The sequence below is a fragment of the Monodelphis domestica genome, chromosome 7 (assembly GCF_027887165.1).
Source record: "Monodelphis domestica isolate mMonDom1 chromosome 7, mMonDom1.pri, whole genome shotgun sequence".
Lineage (NCBI taxonomy): Eukaryota > Metazoa > Chordata > Mammalia > Didelphimorphia > Didelphidae > Monodelphis > Monodelphis domestica.
Genome location: NC_077233.1, coordinates 232,301,603 through 232,320,048, shown reverse-complemented (window position 1 = coordinate 232,320,048; position 18,446 = coordinate 232,301,603). Strand labels below are relative to the sequence as shown.

General features: G+C 39.3%; 2 protein-coding genes across 4 annotated transcripts in view; one reads left to right on the top strand and one right to left on the bottom strand.

Annotated features, from left to right (window-relative positions):
• Window positions 1-18,446, top strand: part of IQCK (IQ motif containing K) — a 202,460-nt gene that overhangs the window by 136,524 nt on the left and 47,490 nt on the right. For all 3 annotated transcript variants that reach the window (XM_016423865.2, XM_016423863.2, XM_016423864.2), the window contains one exon: window positions 13,932-14,043. In XM_016423865.2, the coding sequence (XP_016279351.1) occupies window positions 13,932-14,043 (112 nt within the window). The remainder of the gene's footprint in view (window positions 1-13,931; window positions 14,044-18,446) is intronic.
• Window positions 1-18,446, bottom strand: part of KNOP1 (lysine rich nucleolar protein 1) — a 223,623-nt gene that overhangs the window by 159,234 nt on the left and 45,943 nt on the right. The window lies entirely within an intron of this gene.

The following is an 18,446-nucleotide window of genomic DNA, read 5'->3' as shown; positions in this document are numbered from 1 at the left end:
TTTGTCATGGTCTTCTGGCCGACCAATGATTCTTAAATTGTCTCTCCTCAAACAATTTTCTAAATCTTCTGTTTTGTGAATGAGATGCTTCATATTTTCCTCAATTTTTTCATTCTTTTGGTTTTGTTTTATAGTGTCCCACTGCCTTGTGAGGTCACTTAATGCTAGTTATTGTATTCTGGTTCTTAAAGCCTGGATTTTATCCCTCGCTTTTTGCTTATCCTTCTCCTTCTGGTCTGATTTTCTTTGGAGGTCATCTTTCATCCTTTTTACCTCATCTCTCATCTCCTTTGCCTCATTTTCAAGCTGGTTGATTTTGGCTTTCAAGACATTATTTTCTGATTCCAGATGACATATCTTAATTTTTAAGTTCTTTCCCCAATTGTCTTCAGCCTTTCTTAATTGTGTTTTGAATTTCATTTTGAGTTCTTCCAAAGCCTGTATCCAATTTGCTGGGATTTCTGATTTATCGTTTGATGATCCCTCCTCCTCTGTTCCATTTGCTCTTTGTTTGTTGCCTGCACAGAAGCTGTCTATTGTAATTTCTTTCTTCTTTGTGTTGTTTGCTCATATTTACCCCTTCTTTACTACCCGTATTTGTTTGTGCTCTTGGTCCTCTCATTTTTTTGGTTTTGGGGTTTTCTTGGAGCTTTGACAGAAGATCTCTCCCTACAGTCTGTGGGGGAGGGGTGTTAGAGCTTGGGCTTCCCTGACCTCTGAAGACTTTTGATGAGATTAAATTCAGCTGGGTTGGGCTGGATGTGCTCTCAGGCCAAAACCTTGTGGAAGGCTGGAGCAATATGGAGGGCCTTTGCCTCTGTGACCAGGCTGCCTACTCTGAACTCCCTATCCAGCTCCTTCCCCACCACCTGTGCTCAATGCTCTGAGCCTGGCACAGCCCTGCCCACAAGGTACACCCTCCAGACAAGTGCCTTTGCCTGCCCAGAGGTTCCTGCTGCCGCTGGAGGCTTAGCGCTCTAGGTGGGGGGTGAGGGGTCCTGGAACATTCCTTCTGCCTTCCCCTTAAACCTGAATGTTCTTGAATTCTGGCTTTTAGGAGAGTGTACCTTTTGGATTGAGTCCAGCAGGAGGGTTCCTTGGCTCTGTCTTGTTGTTAGTTTTGATTTTCAGTCCCCTCGGAGCATTTAGTTTGTAATTGGTAAGGAAGGATATTCAGAGGTCTGAACTTTTGCTGCTTCTATGCTGCCATCTTGACTCCGCCCCCAAATGTTTATAGATTGAAATTATTGTTCAGTTCAATTTTTTGAGGTTTTTATATGAAGTCCTCAGAATGCTCCACCCAACCAGTTTTTGTCGGCCTGTGATAGCTGTTGTTACTATTGTTTGTTCGGCTTTTGTACTGAAGAGGCCTGATGACATTGCAGGGCTGGCATCAGTACCTTGTGCTCTAGATGGATACGAGAGTTCCTCTGAAAACCCCCAAGAGTGTTCTTGTACCATGTCGCCTGATGTCCATGTGAACACTTGTCTTGTAAAATAGTGTTTGGGTAAATGTGCATTTGGCATGAACATCCTATGTAATTAATGTCTGTTCATTCCATGGCTTTCCCTTAGATGATTACTCATCTGTAACTCTCTCCCCTGGCCTGGCTTCCCTGACTTTCTTGAGATCCCATTTAAAGAATTACCTGCAAGAAGCCTTTCCCAAACCCCCTTTTCCTATATTGCCTTCCCTATGTTGATGGCCTCCAATTTATCCCCTCTGCAGTATAACTTGTTTGTGTGTTGCCTCCCCTTAGGGGGAGGGACTGTCTTTTGTCTTTCTCTGAAACTTAGCACACTTAATAAACGTAGTTCACTGATTTCAGTGCCTTGGGCTCAACTCCAAGACTTAAAGGGCTACCTGTCCTTCCTGTTGGCTGATGGATGCCTGACATTATGTAATCACATAATTCGTTCCTTTGGCTGAAAATTTTGTACTCAGTTTTAAAATGCATAGAACCTTAGAAAGGGTCATGCATTAAGCTCTATCAATAATTTACACCTTATTTGCCTAGCACACAGTGCTATGCACATACTGTTTAACAAATATTTGTCGATTCAGTGGTTAGGTAAAATTTCTGATTCTTTCTGGGTAGCAAATTTTGATGAGGAAGAGAGAGTGGTGAGAATCTGAAGGCACTGGGGATCTGAGCCGTAGTAACAGTGGGCACCAAGGAAGGAGAAGGGAGATCAAAGGTATAGAAAGCCACCTTAAAATTATTTTGAGGGAAGGCTCTGAATTTATGATTTTCTCAACCCAATCTGGAAAATGATGGTAAGGTAGTTATACTAAAAGACTTAACATTGCTCTCAAAAAACCAGCCTTCCCTCTGTTAATTAGTTATCCAAGTAAAGCTACATTGCCAGATATTAATTGTTCCTACAACTTTTTTGTTCCTAATACAATATTTCTACCACTTTTGTTGGGGGTGTGATCAGGAAAATATAAATACTGACTACAGCTTCCTTTGTACATCTTAATATGTTGAATTAAAGTTAGAAGTGGAAAATGTAAATATTTTAGTGAATACAACTTACTTTGTACAGGTTAAAGATATGTTGGATTAATGTTAAAATGATTTAAAGTTGGAAAATGTGTATGTTATCAAGCTGGCTGGAATTTTAAAGCATTTTGAAGGTATCTTTGAGGAAAACCTCAGGGAGAGCATCAATATATGTTTGGCCCATATCCCAAGTGGTCAGTTGTCTATAAATCATGAAATCCATACTTGGTTCTTACCATTTCAAGCCCGCTTTCTAACTTTCAAGCCTCCCCTACTTCTTTCTAAGCTACTTGTAAGAGAGTACAAAATTCTCTAGGCTTCCAGTAGATTCACTCAGTGTGATTGTGCCCAAATGGAAGATGTTACATCGATTCCAAGTAAATTTCATTTTATTAGAAATGTCCCAATGCGCTAATCTGTCAAGATCCTTTTGGATCTTGGCTCTGCTATCCAGTGTGTTAGCTATCCTTCCCAGCCTGGAGATCATCTTCAAGGGGAGAATTACCGCCCCTTCTTTTTACCAACAAGAAAACAGGTCACAACATTTTAACTAGAAAAGAGAAAGAAAAGAACCAAAACCTGATTTCTTTTAGCTTTAGGGATTGTAGACTTCTTCTAATTTTCTTGTCTTCTTTGGAATTTCAGAACAATTCATTCTCACTAAATTTTTATTAAAATGATTATTTTTGTTTAGTTGTGTCCAACTCTTTGTGATCAATTACATTTGTGGTTTGTAATATTTAAAGGAATTGTTGAGGATTGAAGAGGGATGATAAGGAAGGTTTGTAACAGGGAATGGAGGAGTTGAAGTGACAGAGGGAATATGGCTGCTGGTGAGGTAAAAGGAGAGAGATGTCCCTTGCTAAGAGGCTATTTTTGAAAAATGGGGTTCCCAAGAAATGGGCCACCTATGATATCCTGAGAGAGGCCACCTATGATATCCTGAGAGATGTCTTCTCTATTGATTGATGTTGAAGATACCCCAGAGAAGGTAAGCACTGACCCCCCCCGGAGGGACAAGCCTCTCTCCAGACCAAGGTCACCCGACAGGGGTCTAATAAGGACCATCTATGGTTGAATGGCTGTCTTTGGGTCCTACTCTCTCTGTGTCCCCCTGAAATGATAGTCCTCTTATCTGATTGCAGTTTTATTAAATAAAGATGAATTTAATAACAAATGTGGATTGGGAGGTATCAGGGAAGAGGGAATTGGGATTTCCCTAGATTGGGATTGAGGCTCTCTCAGCTTTTGAGCTGAGGCCAGGCCTTGCAGGCTGGTAGAAGGTTTCTTTTATTTCTGTCTAATCTAATCTGTGCTAGTTTTCTTAAGTTCAAAGTCTTTAGCAGTTGTAAATCTTGAAATTTCTCAGACTTGTGAATGTTAAAAATTTCCCCATCGGGGAATTCTCAATTGGAACAATTCCCTACTGGGAACATTCCACATTTGGATGTGAGAACTCTACTTGGATCAGAAATGGGAGGACCTCTGCTCCACCCATACTTGGGACTGCTTTGGGGGAGAGAACTCCTTGCTAAACAATGAAAGTACTTTAACCCATACTTATAATGAGGCAAAAAGTTCTTTAAGCCATGACTATTTTTAGAATTTATACAATGGGGTGCTAAGTACCTATTAAAGGTCAGGCAACTTGTAAACTTGCCAGGAGCAAAGAGGTGAAAACTTATTCAGAAGTTTTTCTGGTTCAAACTTACTAAAGGGATTAGTCGACCCAGCAGTGTTTTTTCTGATTCAAACTTACTAAAGGGATTAGTCGACCCAGCAGTGAATTCAGAATGGGCTGTCCCTTGGAAAACGTCTACTGTGATTGGTAGATGGAAGAACTTAGGGGAGGTGACATAGGAGAAAACTCCCTAAATAAGAAAAAGCAGAATCTCTTGAAAGACAATCCTTTTGAGGAAGATCTCTTATGAGGATCGCTTGAAGAAAATCCTTTTGGAGAATCTCTTGAGGAGAGGCTCTGGAGAAGGAAAGCTCTTGGAGGACAATCTCTAAGGAAGTCTTGCTGGAGCTCCTCTGAGGGGACTCTGTCCCTCTGGAGGCTCTTGAGAGAGGCCCTTTGAAACAGTCTCTGGCTGGAAGGCTCTTTGAGGAGGACTCTGGCTGGAACTCTCTCTGGTGAGGTCAGCTGAGATGGAGCTGGCCTGGTGTCACTAGAATCCTTGCTTAGACAGATCTTGTGGTGAGTGATAAAAGACTGACTGATTCTCTCTCTCTTAAGACTCAGGTCTAGGCCATATTGGCTTGAGGCCCTTCATACTTATTCCTTCCTTACTCTTTCTCTCTTTCTTTGATTCCTCATTGTATTATTAATTAAATTCTCTATGAAACCCAGTTGACTTGGGTATTTGAATAATTGGGAATATTTCCCTGGCGACCACCTTATATTTTTATTTAAAACAAGACACTGTAGTGAAAACATATTTTCTGCGGTCACAAATTTACTCACCCACTCTTATATGTACTATAATTTATATCTTCCACTATTTTACTCACTAAAGTTTACGAACCTCAACTATTTTAAATATAACAGTTTATGGCATCCACTATTTTAAATATAACACAGTAGACAGCAACAGGAAGAAAAGGTTCTGATCTTCAGAGCTGGTTGGGCCTGTCTTTTTCTGGCTGAGGCCCCTAAAGACTGGCCTTATAGTTCAAACCTCTCTCCTTCAATCCTTTTCTTCGATGACACGATCACAGGAATCCAGGTAGAACACCCAGTTGGGAACAATCCAGGAATAGAGGTACTTCTATCCCAAGACAGGGAGAGACCCTCCTTTCAGTACGAGGGCCAGGAAAGAGTCTCCATGAGATCAACTGTCCCTCTCCTAGCCCCTTCCCCCAACCAACTGTCATTCTTGTCAATATCTTCTCTCTAACATTCCAACTGCTGTTTGTTCCACCTGAGTGGCAGAAAGTCCAAAACTTGCTTCAGTTTTCCTTTCCACAGGTTTTCTTGGCAAAGTTACTAGAGTGGTTTGTCATTTCCTTCTCTAGCTCATTTTATAGATAGGGAACCTGAAGAAAACAGGGTTAAGGGACTTCCTCAAAGTCATACAGCTAATGAGTGTCTGAGAATAGATTTGAACTAAGGTCTTTTTGACTCCAGGCCTGGCACCAGGCTGGACTGGAACAGGGAGTGAATTGTAGCATGTTGACCAACATCTTACAATAGTCCTGGCATAACGGATCACAGCTATAGCAGAAAAGAGAATGGGGTGAATTTGAGAGATGCTTCTTTGAGGAGGAAACAGCTACTTATACTTCAAGGAAAAAGAATGTGGACCATAGATCCTCTTAGGTAACATATCAATATGGTTTAAGTAAGAAGAGACAAATTAGCATTGGTTGGTGACTCCTTGCTGAGTATCTTTTTAAAAAAATTGAACAACATAAATTATGTATTTAACAACATGGAGGACTGCTATCTTCTTCAAACATGAATTCAGTATATGATAGTAAACCTCTCAGGACATGTCAAACCAAATGTCTACTTCCCACTTTTGTACCACTGATGAAGATTACAATGTCTTGGACTAAGAACTAAAACCTCAGTGGGATAGGCAGTATTTTAATCATTGTAGTCAACTGAAGTCAAGGGATTCAAATGAGAAAGATGCATTTAAGGAATGAACATCTAGTTAAGAATATGGGGTCTGACTCCCCCACTTCTTTGTCAAGGTGGTGCCAGGGGGCCATAGGTGTGGAGCATTGCATTATTGTTAGATTTTTTCCAATGTATTGATCATATTTGCTAGTTTTCTCTTGCCTTTAAAAAATCTGTTATAAAGAATGGCTTTGTAATGAGAGGAGGAGGAGAATGATATAGGGGGAATGTTAGGTAATGTTAAAAATGTCAATAACATTTTTTAATGTGGAATATGGGAACAGGTTTGAATTTCTGGGCCATAGCTTAAAATAAAGAAATAAAACTAGCCAGGGATGGAATGCCCCTCACAAAGATTGGGAGGAATATATTTGCATGTAGCCTTCTAAATACATTCAAAACGGTTTTTTTTTCATTTAAAAGAAGAGTAGAAAATGACTCCATCCCCCCCATCCTAATTACCTTGATAGCAGCTACAATATAGGAATTACAAATGCCCAGAAATTCACAGGAGACAAAGTCCAAGAAAGGAGTGAGCAATAAAATAAAAGATGTGATATCTGATGTCCACCCATAAGTGAAAGTATATGTACAGAAGGCAAGGTGAACCAGAGAGCATTTCCTTATTTTGGACAGAATTTCTAAGCCAGTAAGTGAGGGGGAATGGTGTAAATATCACTTAATTTAGATTTTAGTATCGCCTAATTTAGATTTTAGTAAAGCTTTTGATAAACTATCTCATGGTCTTCTTGTGTAGAAGATGGAGAGATTTGGATGGGCAAAAATAAAAACAGATCAATTACAGTTTGTATGACTGACCTCAAAATAGTTTTGGGTTCAATGTCATTGTGGCAAGAGATCTCCAAAGGCGTATCACAGGGATCTGTTTCACAATTTTAGCAATGACTTGGATACTCATCAAATCTATAGACGACCCCCACTATAGATGAGAAGGATAGCTAACACACTGCAAGACAGAGCCAGGATCCAGAAGAATCTTGATAGGCTAGAGCACTGGGCTGAATCTAATAAGATGAAATTCCATAGGGATCAATGTAATAATGTCTTGTTTTGGAATACAAAAGCCATTCAGCTTCACAAGATAAGATGAGGAAGGACTGGCTAGACAGCAAGGGGTATGGAAAGGATCTGGGTGGTCAGCAAGTGCAGTATGAGTCAGCAGTATGATGCAGCAGGCAACAATCTGGTATGATCTTGGGCTACCCTGAGGGCATAGAGTCCAGAAATAGGGAGGTGAAAGTCCCAGAGTACTTTTATCTCAGGATGTATGGGTTGTTTAGGGAGGACTAGAACCTCTTGTGTGAAGGCTTACCAAGCCCATTTCAGGGCTACTTATGTACCTTTGGTGTCCTTCTCTCACCCAACTCCCACTTGTGACTCCAAGAAGCTGTATCATGCATAGTGGCTACATTCCAGTGAAACTGTATTGGCAGATGGGCTAAACCAGGTTGAAGGTAACCAGGCGGCCCTAAACCTGTTGGTGAATTATGGTGGTGTCTGCTCCAAGTATGTGAAGTCTTCCTCCAGCAGAATGGGTGGCCGAGAACAGTTTGTACCTACAGCCATGAGTGTGGTGGCAGCAGGTGCTGTGGAGTACTTACCTTCCATCTTAGAATCAGTGCTGTGTTTTTGTTCTAAGGTCTAAGAACAGTAATGGCTAGGCAATTGGGGTTAAGTGACTTGCCAGAAGTGTCTGAGGCCAGAGCTGAACCCAGGACCTCCTGTCTCCAGGAAGATTCTCCATCCATCAAGCTCTCTAGTGTGAGGGGATCACTTTCCAGAGCCAGCACCCATTATTGACTGGAACCAGGAAAGTTAATTTTGACTGTGCTCTGTGGAATACCTTTTGTATGATTTACATAATAGTGCTCAGGTGTCCTGAATGAGTCAACTGTACTCTTGTAGAGTAGTTTATACCACAGGAAAATCTGGAGGATGTATAAGGGACTCTGGGGGAGAGACACTGTCCCATATCTGATTTAAATTGTACATTGACTACCTCTATCTCCCTCCTTTTAGGAGGACCCCACAAGTGAGCCAAAACCTAAGCCTTAAGGAAGACAGGAAATAAAATCAGAAGAAAAAATTTCTTAGCCAAATAGAAAAGATATATTTCCTTTTGGTCCTAATGCCAAAAGACTTGGCTTTTTAAAAAAATCATTTTATCTGCCTTGGACAGTGTTAAAGCTACCCATTTAGAGTTTCAACAGTGATTAAAAAAGATGAAGAGAATAATTAAAATTGAAGAGAAAAAAGAAACTTGTTAAGGGATCCTTTGTTTTATAGTGAATTTTTCTGTTTAAATATTACATGGTATGGTATTTGCTGATTAGGGCAACCATCTACTTAAAAGTATTCACAATCATTATAGTAATGACTAAGATTAACTCAGTTCAATGAATACATACTTCCCCAAAGGCAAACATAAATGGTTAGAGTCTAGCTTTCCCCTGTAATGAAAAGTTGCTAACAAGATCACTTTATTTTACAAAAGCAAATAACAGCTCTTGGTTGTAAATATAATGTAGAAAAAAACAAGGAGTTATGTCTCCTGCCTGATAAAAGGGATGTATAAATGAAACTTGGGCCAAACGTCCCATTTACCCAGAATGATGATGGAATGATAAAGTTTTATTAATTGAAGTGTCTTTTTAATTGAGAATTATAAAGATGAACAATTTTAAAGAATTAGAATATAATAGAGTTATAGTAGAGAAACTAGATGGCTTAGTGAATAGAATACTGGGCCTGGGGCCAGGAAGAGTTCAAATCTGGCTTCTGACACTAGCTGTGTGATCCTAGGAAAGTCACTAAACTATATTTGCATCAGTTTCCTCATCTGTAAAATCAGCTGGAGAAGGAAATGGCAAATCACTCTAGCTTCTTAGGCAAGACTACCTCACATGGGGTAACCAATAGTTGGACATGACTGAACAACAACAAAAGTATAAACACTATAGGTATTCTAAATATAATTTAATTATTTTGGATGACTCAGAAAGTGCTTCAGGCTCCTATGTTGGCTCAGGATCAAAAATTCAAGGTTCAGACAGAAATTATTACAGTAAAATTTCTAATTTATAGAATTTTATGGTTCTTTTAGATTATAGATATATAGGAATTTATGGAAGACCTAGCTCCTTTTTGAGTCCTTGAGAAGGTTTTTAATTTGATTAGAAAACCATCCAAAGGTACCTACCAGATGGACCAGATTTGAAGTTTTGAAGTCTTGAAAAGATAGTGATTTTCTTTTTTTGTTGATCTCATAGTTTAATAGCATGGAATAAAAATAAAAATAAATATAAACATGCCCAGGTTTTCAATGTGGCCAGAAATACTACTCTCCCCCAGTCTTTTATTCTGAATTTAATACTCTCAAAAGAGAACATTTCCACACTCAAATTAAAGCAGAAAAGAGTATTATATATGAAACTACAAAACTACAGCTTTCCCTTCAAGGAACATAATAAATTAGATATCACCTCAACCCCAATGTGTCTCATTTGTCTGTATATTCTTCTGAACTTCCCTTTTGCAATTTAAAAAATGCTTCAATGACCCTCTTTACTTTTTTCTTATTTGCCCATCCTTCTTTAAACATTTTAAATTAAAAAATTCACTTTGTTAATTTGTCCCACTCATGGTTCCTATTGATCATTTAAATCCATTCCATTGATCAATTAAAAAAAGAAAAAAATAGCCCAACAAAACAAATTCCTACATTAGCCATATATTTAAAAATGCATCTTTTTGTATTTAATTTCATCATCTCTCCAGCAGGTAGTGAGTGGATGTGTTTTATCTTTAGTGTTTTGGACTGAAAGTGTATTATTGCATTGATCAGAGTTCTAAAGTCTTTGAGTCCTCTTTTCCTTATGTTATAAATTGTTCCAGTTCTCGCCTTGCTTTGCATCAGTTCATAGTGATTTTCCCAGTTTTTTTTTTTCTGAAACTATTTATTTCTTAAGGTATATTAGTATTCTATTAAATTATTTATTTAGCCATTCCCAAATAAGATGGTGACTTCTGAGGCACATATACATATACAAAAACCAAGAACAGGGGGTAACTGAGTAGCTCAGTTGGATTGAGAGCCAGTGGCAGGAGGTCCTGGGTTCAAATGTGACTTCAGACCCTTCCTAGCAGTGTGACCCTGGGCAAGTCCTGTAACCCTCATTACCTAGCCTTTACGGCTTTTCTGCCTTGAAACCAATACACAGCATTGATTCTTTTTTTTTTTTGTTAACCCTTACCTTCCATCTTGGAGTCAATACTGTCAATACTGTGTATTGGCTCCAAGGCAGAAGAGTGGTAACGACTAGGCAATGGGGTTTAAGTAACTTGCCCAGGGTCACACAGCTGGGAAGTGTCTGAGACCAGATTTTAACTCGGGATCTCCCGTCTCTGGGTCTGACTCTCAATCCACTGAGCTACCCAGTTTCCCCCCCACAGCATTGATTCTAAGACAGAAGGTAAGGTTTTTTTTTTTAATCAGAAAAAAAATAAAAAAAAAGATTTGGGAGAGTGCAACTGAAAGGGAAGATTTTACACAGAGTTGAAATGGAATGCTGGAGAAGCAGGAGTGACAGGGGCAGTTGGAATGTTCAGGGGCAGGGACTTCTGGGAACCAGCGAACTCTGAGGGGAGTTCAGTTCTGAACCCTGGAGGTGAAACAGCTCCCATTTCCACCTCAGGATTGGAAACCCACCATCTCCTGAGGATTTCCCGTTCATATCTGATGCCCACAGTGACTGTGAACTGATCCTGTCTCTCTGTTCATTCAAGAACTGGACTCAGCTGCCTGAGAGGGTTTTACACCGAAAGGCAGGCTGAGTCAGGCCTGAAGACTGAAATGTCTCCCTTATTAGATTAGGGTAGCCAGCATAAGTGAACAAGAAGACAGAGAAAGCTTCTAGGCCCGTCTTGGCTGTTGGCCAAAGCCAAAGGACCCACCTAGTTTAGGGAACCCCTGTTTGACCTTTTCCCTAATCTCACCCTTGTTATCCTATCCCAAATAAATAGCTGTTGTTCATCATTAGCAGTCAGATCTTTAAAAGGAAGAAGAAGGAAGCTTGGTGGGTGGAGGGTTTGGATCCAGGAGTGAGATCTCTATTAGAACCAGCCAGAGGTTTGACCAGAAAGGCATCAGGGGGGTTAGGGTTTGTAAAATCTACCTAACCGGCTGACATTTTCCACTCCTGTGAGGTTCCCTAATCTGCCATAGAGCTCTGCATTTACCTGTGCCTCCACCTTACCAAATCAAGGGCACAGGGCAGCCTTCAGCTCTCTGTCCCGGCAGGTAGGGAATACCCTTGGGGGCTTGACTCACTAGCATTCTGACTAACCAGTACACCATCATCTCAGGGGTTCTTCTCCTTTCCTTTTAACACACCCTAAAAAAAAGGTCTGTAAACAGTAAAAGGTGCTTGCTTGCTCATTGTCTTCTGATATTTATTCTAATATAACTGTGACAGAGAGTGTAGACCTAATATTTTGTCCTAAAATCTTAGGAATAATCCTGTGGCCCATTCTGGCCATGTTTCTCATTTTTGTTCTCCTTGGTGCCTTTTCTGCATCCCCTGTAAACACATCTGGGACTGTGATGCTAAGATATAAGTGTGGTGGTTCACTTCCTGTGGTAATGAAAACAGTGTACTAATGTATTTTTTATAGATCTTTTTTCATTTTTCTCCCTTGTCTTCATTCCATTTATGTACCTAAAATGCCCTTGGGGTGACTGCTGAATTGCGTGCCTTGACAGGTTTTCTTTCAACTTCCTTCTTTTAAAAAATATTTATTTGTTACACTAAAGTTTCCAAGTATCTCCTTCCCTCCCTCTCTCCCTACCCCACATTAGACAAGGCATTATCATTATTTTTTAAACCCTCACCTTCCACATTAGAATCAATGCAATGTATTGGTTCCAAGGCAGAAGAGCAATAAGGGCTAGGCAATGGGGGTTAAGTGACTTGCCCAGGACCACACAGCTAGGAAGTGTCTGAGGCTAAATTTTAACCCAGGATTTCCCATCTCTGGGCCTGGCTGTCAATCCTCTGAGCCACCCAGCTGCCCAAAAAGGCATTATTTGACAAAAAGATCTATGTATATATGAAAGTATATTTTGCTGGTTTTTATTTATCAGTTCTTTCTCTGGAGGTGGCACACAGAAGTTATTCTTCAAATAGTATTTCTCTTTCTACGTAGAATGTTCTCTTGGTCCTACTTGCTTCACTCTTTATAATTTCATGTAGGTCTTTCTATGTTTGTTTAATTAGCTTAATCATCATTTCTTATGTAGTATTCCATCACAATCAAATGCCATAGTTTCTTTAGCTATTCTTCTCTCTTCTCTATCCACCATTTTATGAAACAACTCATTAACGGTGAGCTCCATTAGAGCCAAGACACTGGTTTTTGTGTTTCTTTGTGTCCCCAGCACTTTATCAGAGGTCCTAGCATATAGGAGGCACTTCATAATGCTTATGGACTTGACTTGACTGTAATGATGCTTATTGGTAAGGAATGATTTGCCTTCCTTTCAGTTTCACGTGGAAATAAAATTATATTTGGAAAACATCATTCAGACTCTGATTTATGTGGCTCAGTGGATTGAGAATTGGGCCTGGAGATGGGAGGCCCTGGGTTCATCTCTGGCCTCAGATACTTCCTAGCTCTGTGACCTGGGCAAGTTACTTAACCCTGATTGACTAGTCCTTACCACTGTTTTTTTTTTAAATCGTACACAGAATTGATTCTAAGATGGATATTAAGGATTAAACAAACAAATAAACAAACAACAAACAAATTGTAGAGGGCCGTGAATGCCAGGCTAAGAAGTTTGGAGCCTATTCTGTAAGCATGACAAACCTTTAAGTCTCCTTTTCAGCCCAGGAAGCAGTATAGAATAATCTAGATAAGAGGAAGCATGGAATAATGAGTAAAGTCCTTAGCTTAGAGTAAGGAACACATAGATTCAAATTCTGCCTCTGTCACTTTTTAACTGTGTGACCCTTTATTTATCATTTAACTTCAGTGTCTCCGACTTGTCTAGTAAGTCACAAGACCATTTGAGATCACAAAACTTAAAAAGATTCTCTTAAATACAAAATAGTTGAAAATACTTGTTAGGAAGAATCTCTTTCTGAAATAGGAAGTGCATGCATACATTTATTAATCTCTCATCTACCCACCCCTCTAACTTAGCTATGCAAGCATTTATATCTCTGTCTATATAGCTATCTTTGCATGTATGTATCTGTCCCATTTTTGATCCTGGGTTTCCCTGTCTTAATCAAAAAGTGCATAGAAGCTTTGCTTTCATTGCTGCCTCGGCTCAGTTCCCTCCACCTTAGCCAGTCTGGTGGCCTTTGCTCATAGGGGCTCACCATACTGTTGATAGGCTTAGCCCTGTGGAGCTCAAGCTATCTTCCATCATTGCAGCAATTATTGGATATACCAGCCCAGTCAGCCTTCTTGGCATACTTTTAAAGAACAACCCACACCTTTAGTTTTCTCGAATTAGTTTAGGAACACAAAATAGTTATGTTGAAATGATATTCACCCATTTAGAGAAATCTTGGATGTTTTTGTGTGTGTTTTAATCTACCATTGATGTAACAAGTTTTCATGCTTTAATGTCTGTACATCTCATAGAGAAGCTATTTGTTTAAAGAGGGTTAAAGATGTATGTTTGAAAAAGGTTTTTAATAAAATTTAAATGAGTTAATGTATCAAGAACAAAAAGAAACTATATAAATCTCATGTGGCCTTTTTAGGTTCGTTGTGATCCTGAGATCCAAGAGTTGCGTCAGTGGCAGAAGCAACTGAGGGAAGACAGTCACATTCGTCAGAGAGTGAAAGAATTCTGGGCTAAACAGGAAAAAAAAGGTCAGTCCTTACCTGATTCAGAACTTAGTTGTTTATTCTCAAACAATAGCATCACTCTTCTGCCAACCCCAGGAGAGATTTTGTCTTTCTTTCTGGAATTCAAAGGGCCATTTATACAACATTAATCTTCTTGGACCTCAAACGCTCCAGCTTGGAAATGACTAAAGGTGAAAATCCAACTATGGAAAGATTAAGGTTACAATGAGTTACAATTCATCTGGCAATTTTCCTACTTAGAGATGAATTCAGGTTTCTGTAAGGCTTACGGTTTTTGATCTTTCACTTTTACAGGCTATGAGATAAGACAGTCAGTGGCTCTTACCCTTTAATACAGATAATACCACTTAACCTGATAAGTAGTTGTTTTTTATGAGTTATTGTTTATCCAATACCAAAGCTAGACCCCTAAATGCCACAAAAAAACCCCAAACTTTAAAATAAGTTGAATGTATGTGGAAAATAGATTTTGGTTTTTTAAAATAAGCTTCTTTCAGTTCCCAGGATAGACCTGCGGTTTTTCTATTTGCCAATATGAAATATGAAATATTTGTTTTAAAATAATTGGTTGTTAGAGTTGAAAGGGACCTTGGAAAGTAATAACTCTAAGATAAGAAGATATGTTATAAAGGAGTTTACTGATGACTGATTAGTAGTAAATAGTTACCTGAGTTAATGTTTTTAATAACTATGGATAAGTAAAACACTAAAACAGCTGTGGTTTTACATGAATTAAAAGGATTTTTCCAGAATATGCACACCTTGTCTAATTCTTAAAAGAAATGTAAATTTTGAAGCCAGCAAGGTTGGATTGTTTGAGAACCAGGCCTAGAGATAGGAGGACCTGGATTTAAATCTGACCTTAGATACTTTTCTAACTGTGTGACCCTGAGAAAATCACTTAACCCTCATTTTCTAGCCCTTCCCATTCTTCTGCCTTGGAACCAATACAATACACAATATTGATTTTAAAAGGGAAGGGAAGGATTAAAAAAAAAATGGGAGTCAGCTGGGTGGCTCAGTGGATTAAGAACCTGGCCTAAAGATAGGAGGTCCATGGGTTCAAATGTGACCTCAGACATTTCCTAGCTGTGTGACCCTGAGCAAGTCACTTAACCCCCATTACCTACCCCTTACCACTCTTCTGCCTTGGAACCAATACACAGTTTTGATTTTATGGTGGAAGGTTAAGAATTTTTAAAAAATGTAAATTTCAACCTTTGTTTTGGTAACTAGATTTTGCAGATAACAATTTCTCAGTATTGACAGAGAATAAAGTATTTTGGATAGGATAATTTTCTAGGCAACTGAAGCACATACCATTAACAACCAAAATTTTAATTGCTTTTGCCTGTAAACCTTTAAAAAAATAGATCTCTGGGTCATCATTATGAATATAAATCATATTCTGTTTAATGCAGTTGTGTCAGAGATTTTTAAAGTGTGGCAACACTTGCCTTCCATCCCTGTGGTACCTCTTCTCAATCTTTCAGATATCACTAGCAGTGGCTCTGCAATCATATCTTCCAGGTTTTTTGGTTTTTTTTTTTCTAGTACTCAGTAGATCATCTGGGCCAGATGACTTGAATTCATCAAGGGCAGCTAGGTACTTCCTTACTATTTCCTAATTTGTAGTGAGTATTAACTATTAACCTTGTTGTTGTTCTGTCTTTTTTGGTCCAAAGGCCATTTTGTTCTCCTCGGTCAACAAAACAGAGGCAGAACAAGAATTGAACCGTTATATCTTCTCCCTGTTTTGGATTATCACTGTCCTATCTAACCTGTGGTAATGTTTTAGCCTTTCTTTGTTCTTCCTTATTTTTTTAATTATAGATGGAAAATACTTTTTTATGTTGTTGTTTAGATTTCCTGGCTAGCCTTTCTTTTTATTCTGCACTTTAGCCCTTCTGTTGCTATCCATTTAGTACTGTGTCATTCTTTTATATTAAGTCTCTATTACTTGGCCTTGCTTCTAGCTTCTGTATCTGTCTTTTAAAATTCAGAGTTAGTTGGGGAGTTCTTTGGACATTTATATCAGTAGCTTCAAGCAACTATTTCTTTCTCACTGAATTGTTTCCCATTATTGTCTTTTGAATTTCATTCTTAAGGGTTTCTCTGCTTCTCCCAGATTGACTTCCCCATCAGAATTTTAGTCCTTGAGATCCTAATTATTCCCTCTCTGAGCCATTTGAAATTTACTTTCCCCAAATCTAGGGTGTATATCAGGCTGTCTTTGGCTTTCTTCTACTGCTCTTTGGCTTTCTTCTATTGCTCTACCCCAAACTCTAGTAGGTAATGATCACTTCCCCCAAGATTCCTACCATTTTCCAGCAATCAGTTTCCTATTAGCGAGAATCAGATCTAGAATAGACTACCCCTTTGTTGGTTCTGTCACCATTTGAGGAATAAAATTACCTTAAGGCAATTTAATAAGTTTTTTTCTGGGGGGAAGAAGGGGAGCAACTAAGTAGCTAAGTGGATTGAGGGCCAGTTTCATAAATGGGAAGTTGTAGGTTCAAATTTGGCCTCAGACACTTCCTAGCTGTTTGACCCTGGGCAAGTCACTTAATCCCTATTGCCTAACCTTTACTGCTCTTCTGCTTTAGAACCATTTGATTTTAAGCTGGAAGTAAGGGTTTAAAAAAAGTTATTAACTGCTTTGCCTTTTGAAGAGAAAGCTCTCCAAAACATATTTGGATAATTGAAATTCCCTATCCTTATGATATCATGCCTTATTACTTAATTTATGAATCCTTGATTCATACCCTCTTTTTATCTAGGCTATCACTATATTATTTTCCAATGATAAAATTGTTTTTGTTTCTTCTTTTATTAATATTCACCCAAATGCTCCCCACCATGCTTTATGGTGGGTCATTATAAATTTGGTGCCTAGATTTCCTTATATAATTCTAACTTCTTAGTATAAAATGTCATTCTCCTTTATCCATCCTGTTTCTTTTGAATAACATATGCCTATCCCCCAGTCAGTCATGGGGTGTCACCCCACCAAGACTCAGTGATACTTATGAGTTAGAATTCTGCCTATGTATATTAGGACCTCTAGTTAGGGGTATGCTGGTAAATGTTTAATAACCCTCTCTCTGGGAAGTTTGTATCACACACTTATAGATTTTTGTTGTTTTTCAGTCATTTTCAGTTGTGTTGGATTATTCAAGACTGCATTAGGGGTTTCTTGGCAAAGATATTGGAGTGATTTGCCATTTCCCACTCCAGCTTATTTTACAGATGAGGAAACTGAGCCAGACAGGATAAAAGTAATTTGCTCAGAGTCACATAGTGTAAAAGGGCATTCTTTGTTCTCTTTGAGTTTAAAGTTGTGAAAGGGAATTCTTTATTCTCTTTCCCTAGTTGGAACTAACTTTGGTTAACTCTCCTTTGTCTATGTGTTGATTGAATCAACAAAAACTTGAACTAGGTGGAGAAACTAAAAAACCAGTTAGAGAATTCACACCTTCAGAAACTCAATCACCCAGGAATCTGTGAACCCTTTTGATGAGTATTCACCCCTCCAGAAGGTGAGAATTGGTTCCCATAAACACTGCCCCCTGGGCAGTGCTAGACAATTTGGAAGCTGTGATTAGCCCCTGTGAAGAGGGGCAGGGACAAGAAGCCACTATAAAAGGCCCTGAATTTCTGGGGCTAAAAAAAAGTCGACTCCAAGAAGGAAGTCAGCTTCAAGAAGGAATTGGGTTTTTAGGTGAAGATGGCGGCTTAGAGGCAGCGAATGTTCAGACCACTGAAAACCCTTCCTTATCGATTACAAACTAAATGTTCCTAGGGACTGAAAATCAAACCTAACAACAAGATAGAACAAAGGAACCCTCCTGCTGGACTCAACTTAAAAAGTATGCCTCCCAAAAGCCTGAATTCAAGAACACTCAGGGTTAAGGGGAAGGAAGAAGGAAGGTCCCAGGACCTCTCCCCACCTAGAGCACTGAGCCTCCAGTCTTAGCTGGAACCTCTGGACCTACAAGGGTGCTGGTCTGGAGGGAGTACCTTTTGGGCAAAGCTGTGCCAGGCTCAAAGCATCGAACACAGGCATTGGGGAGGCAGTTGGAGAAGAAGCGCAGAGTGGGCAGCCTAGTTGTAGCAGCAAAGACACTCCATATTGCAACCTACTCCCCCCCACCTCCAAAGTTTTGGCCTCAGGGCACATCCAGCTCTATAAGTTCAAACCAGCTAGACTTAATCTCATCAAAGCCTTATGAAGGCAGGGAAGTCCAAGCTCCAACACCCCTCCCCTACAGACTGCACTGAGAGATCTGCTGACCAAGCTCCAAGGGGGAAGGTGACAGAAAAGCCCCAAACCACAGATCCAAAACATAATGGGAGGAGCAAAAGTGCAGGCAACAGCAGAGGAAAAAGAAGGGGAAAATATGAGC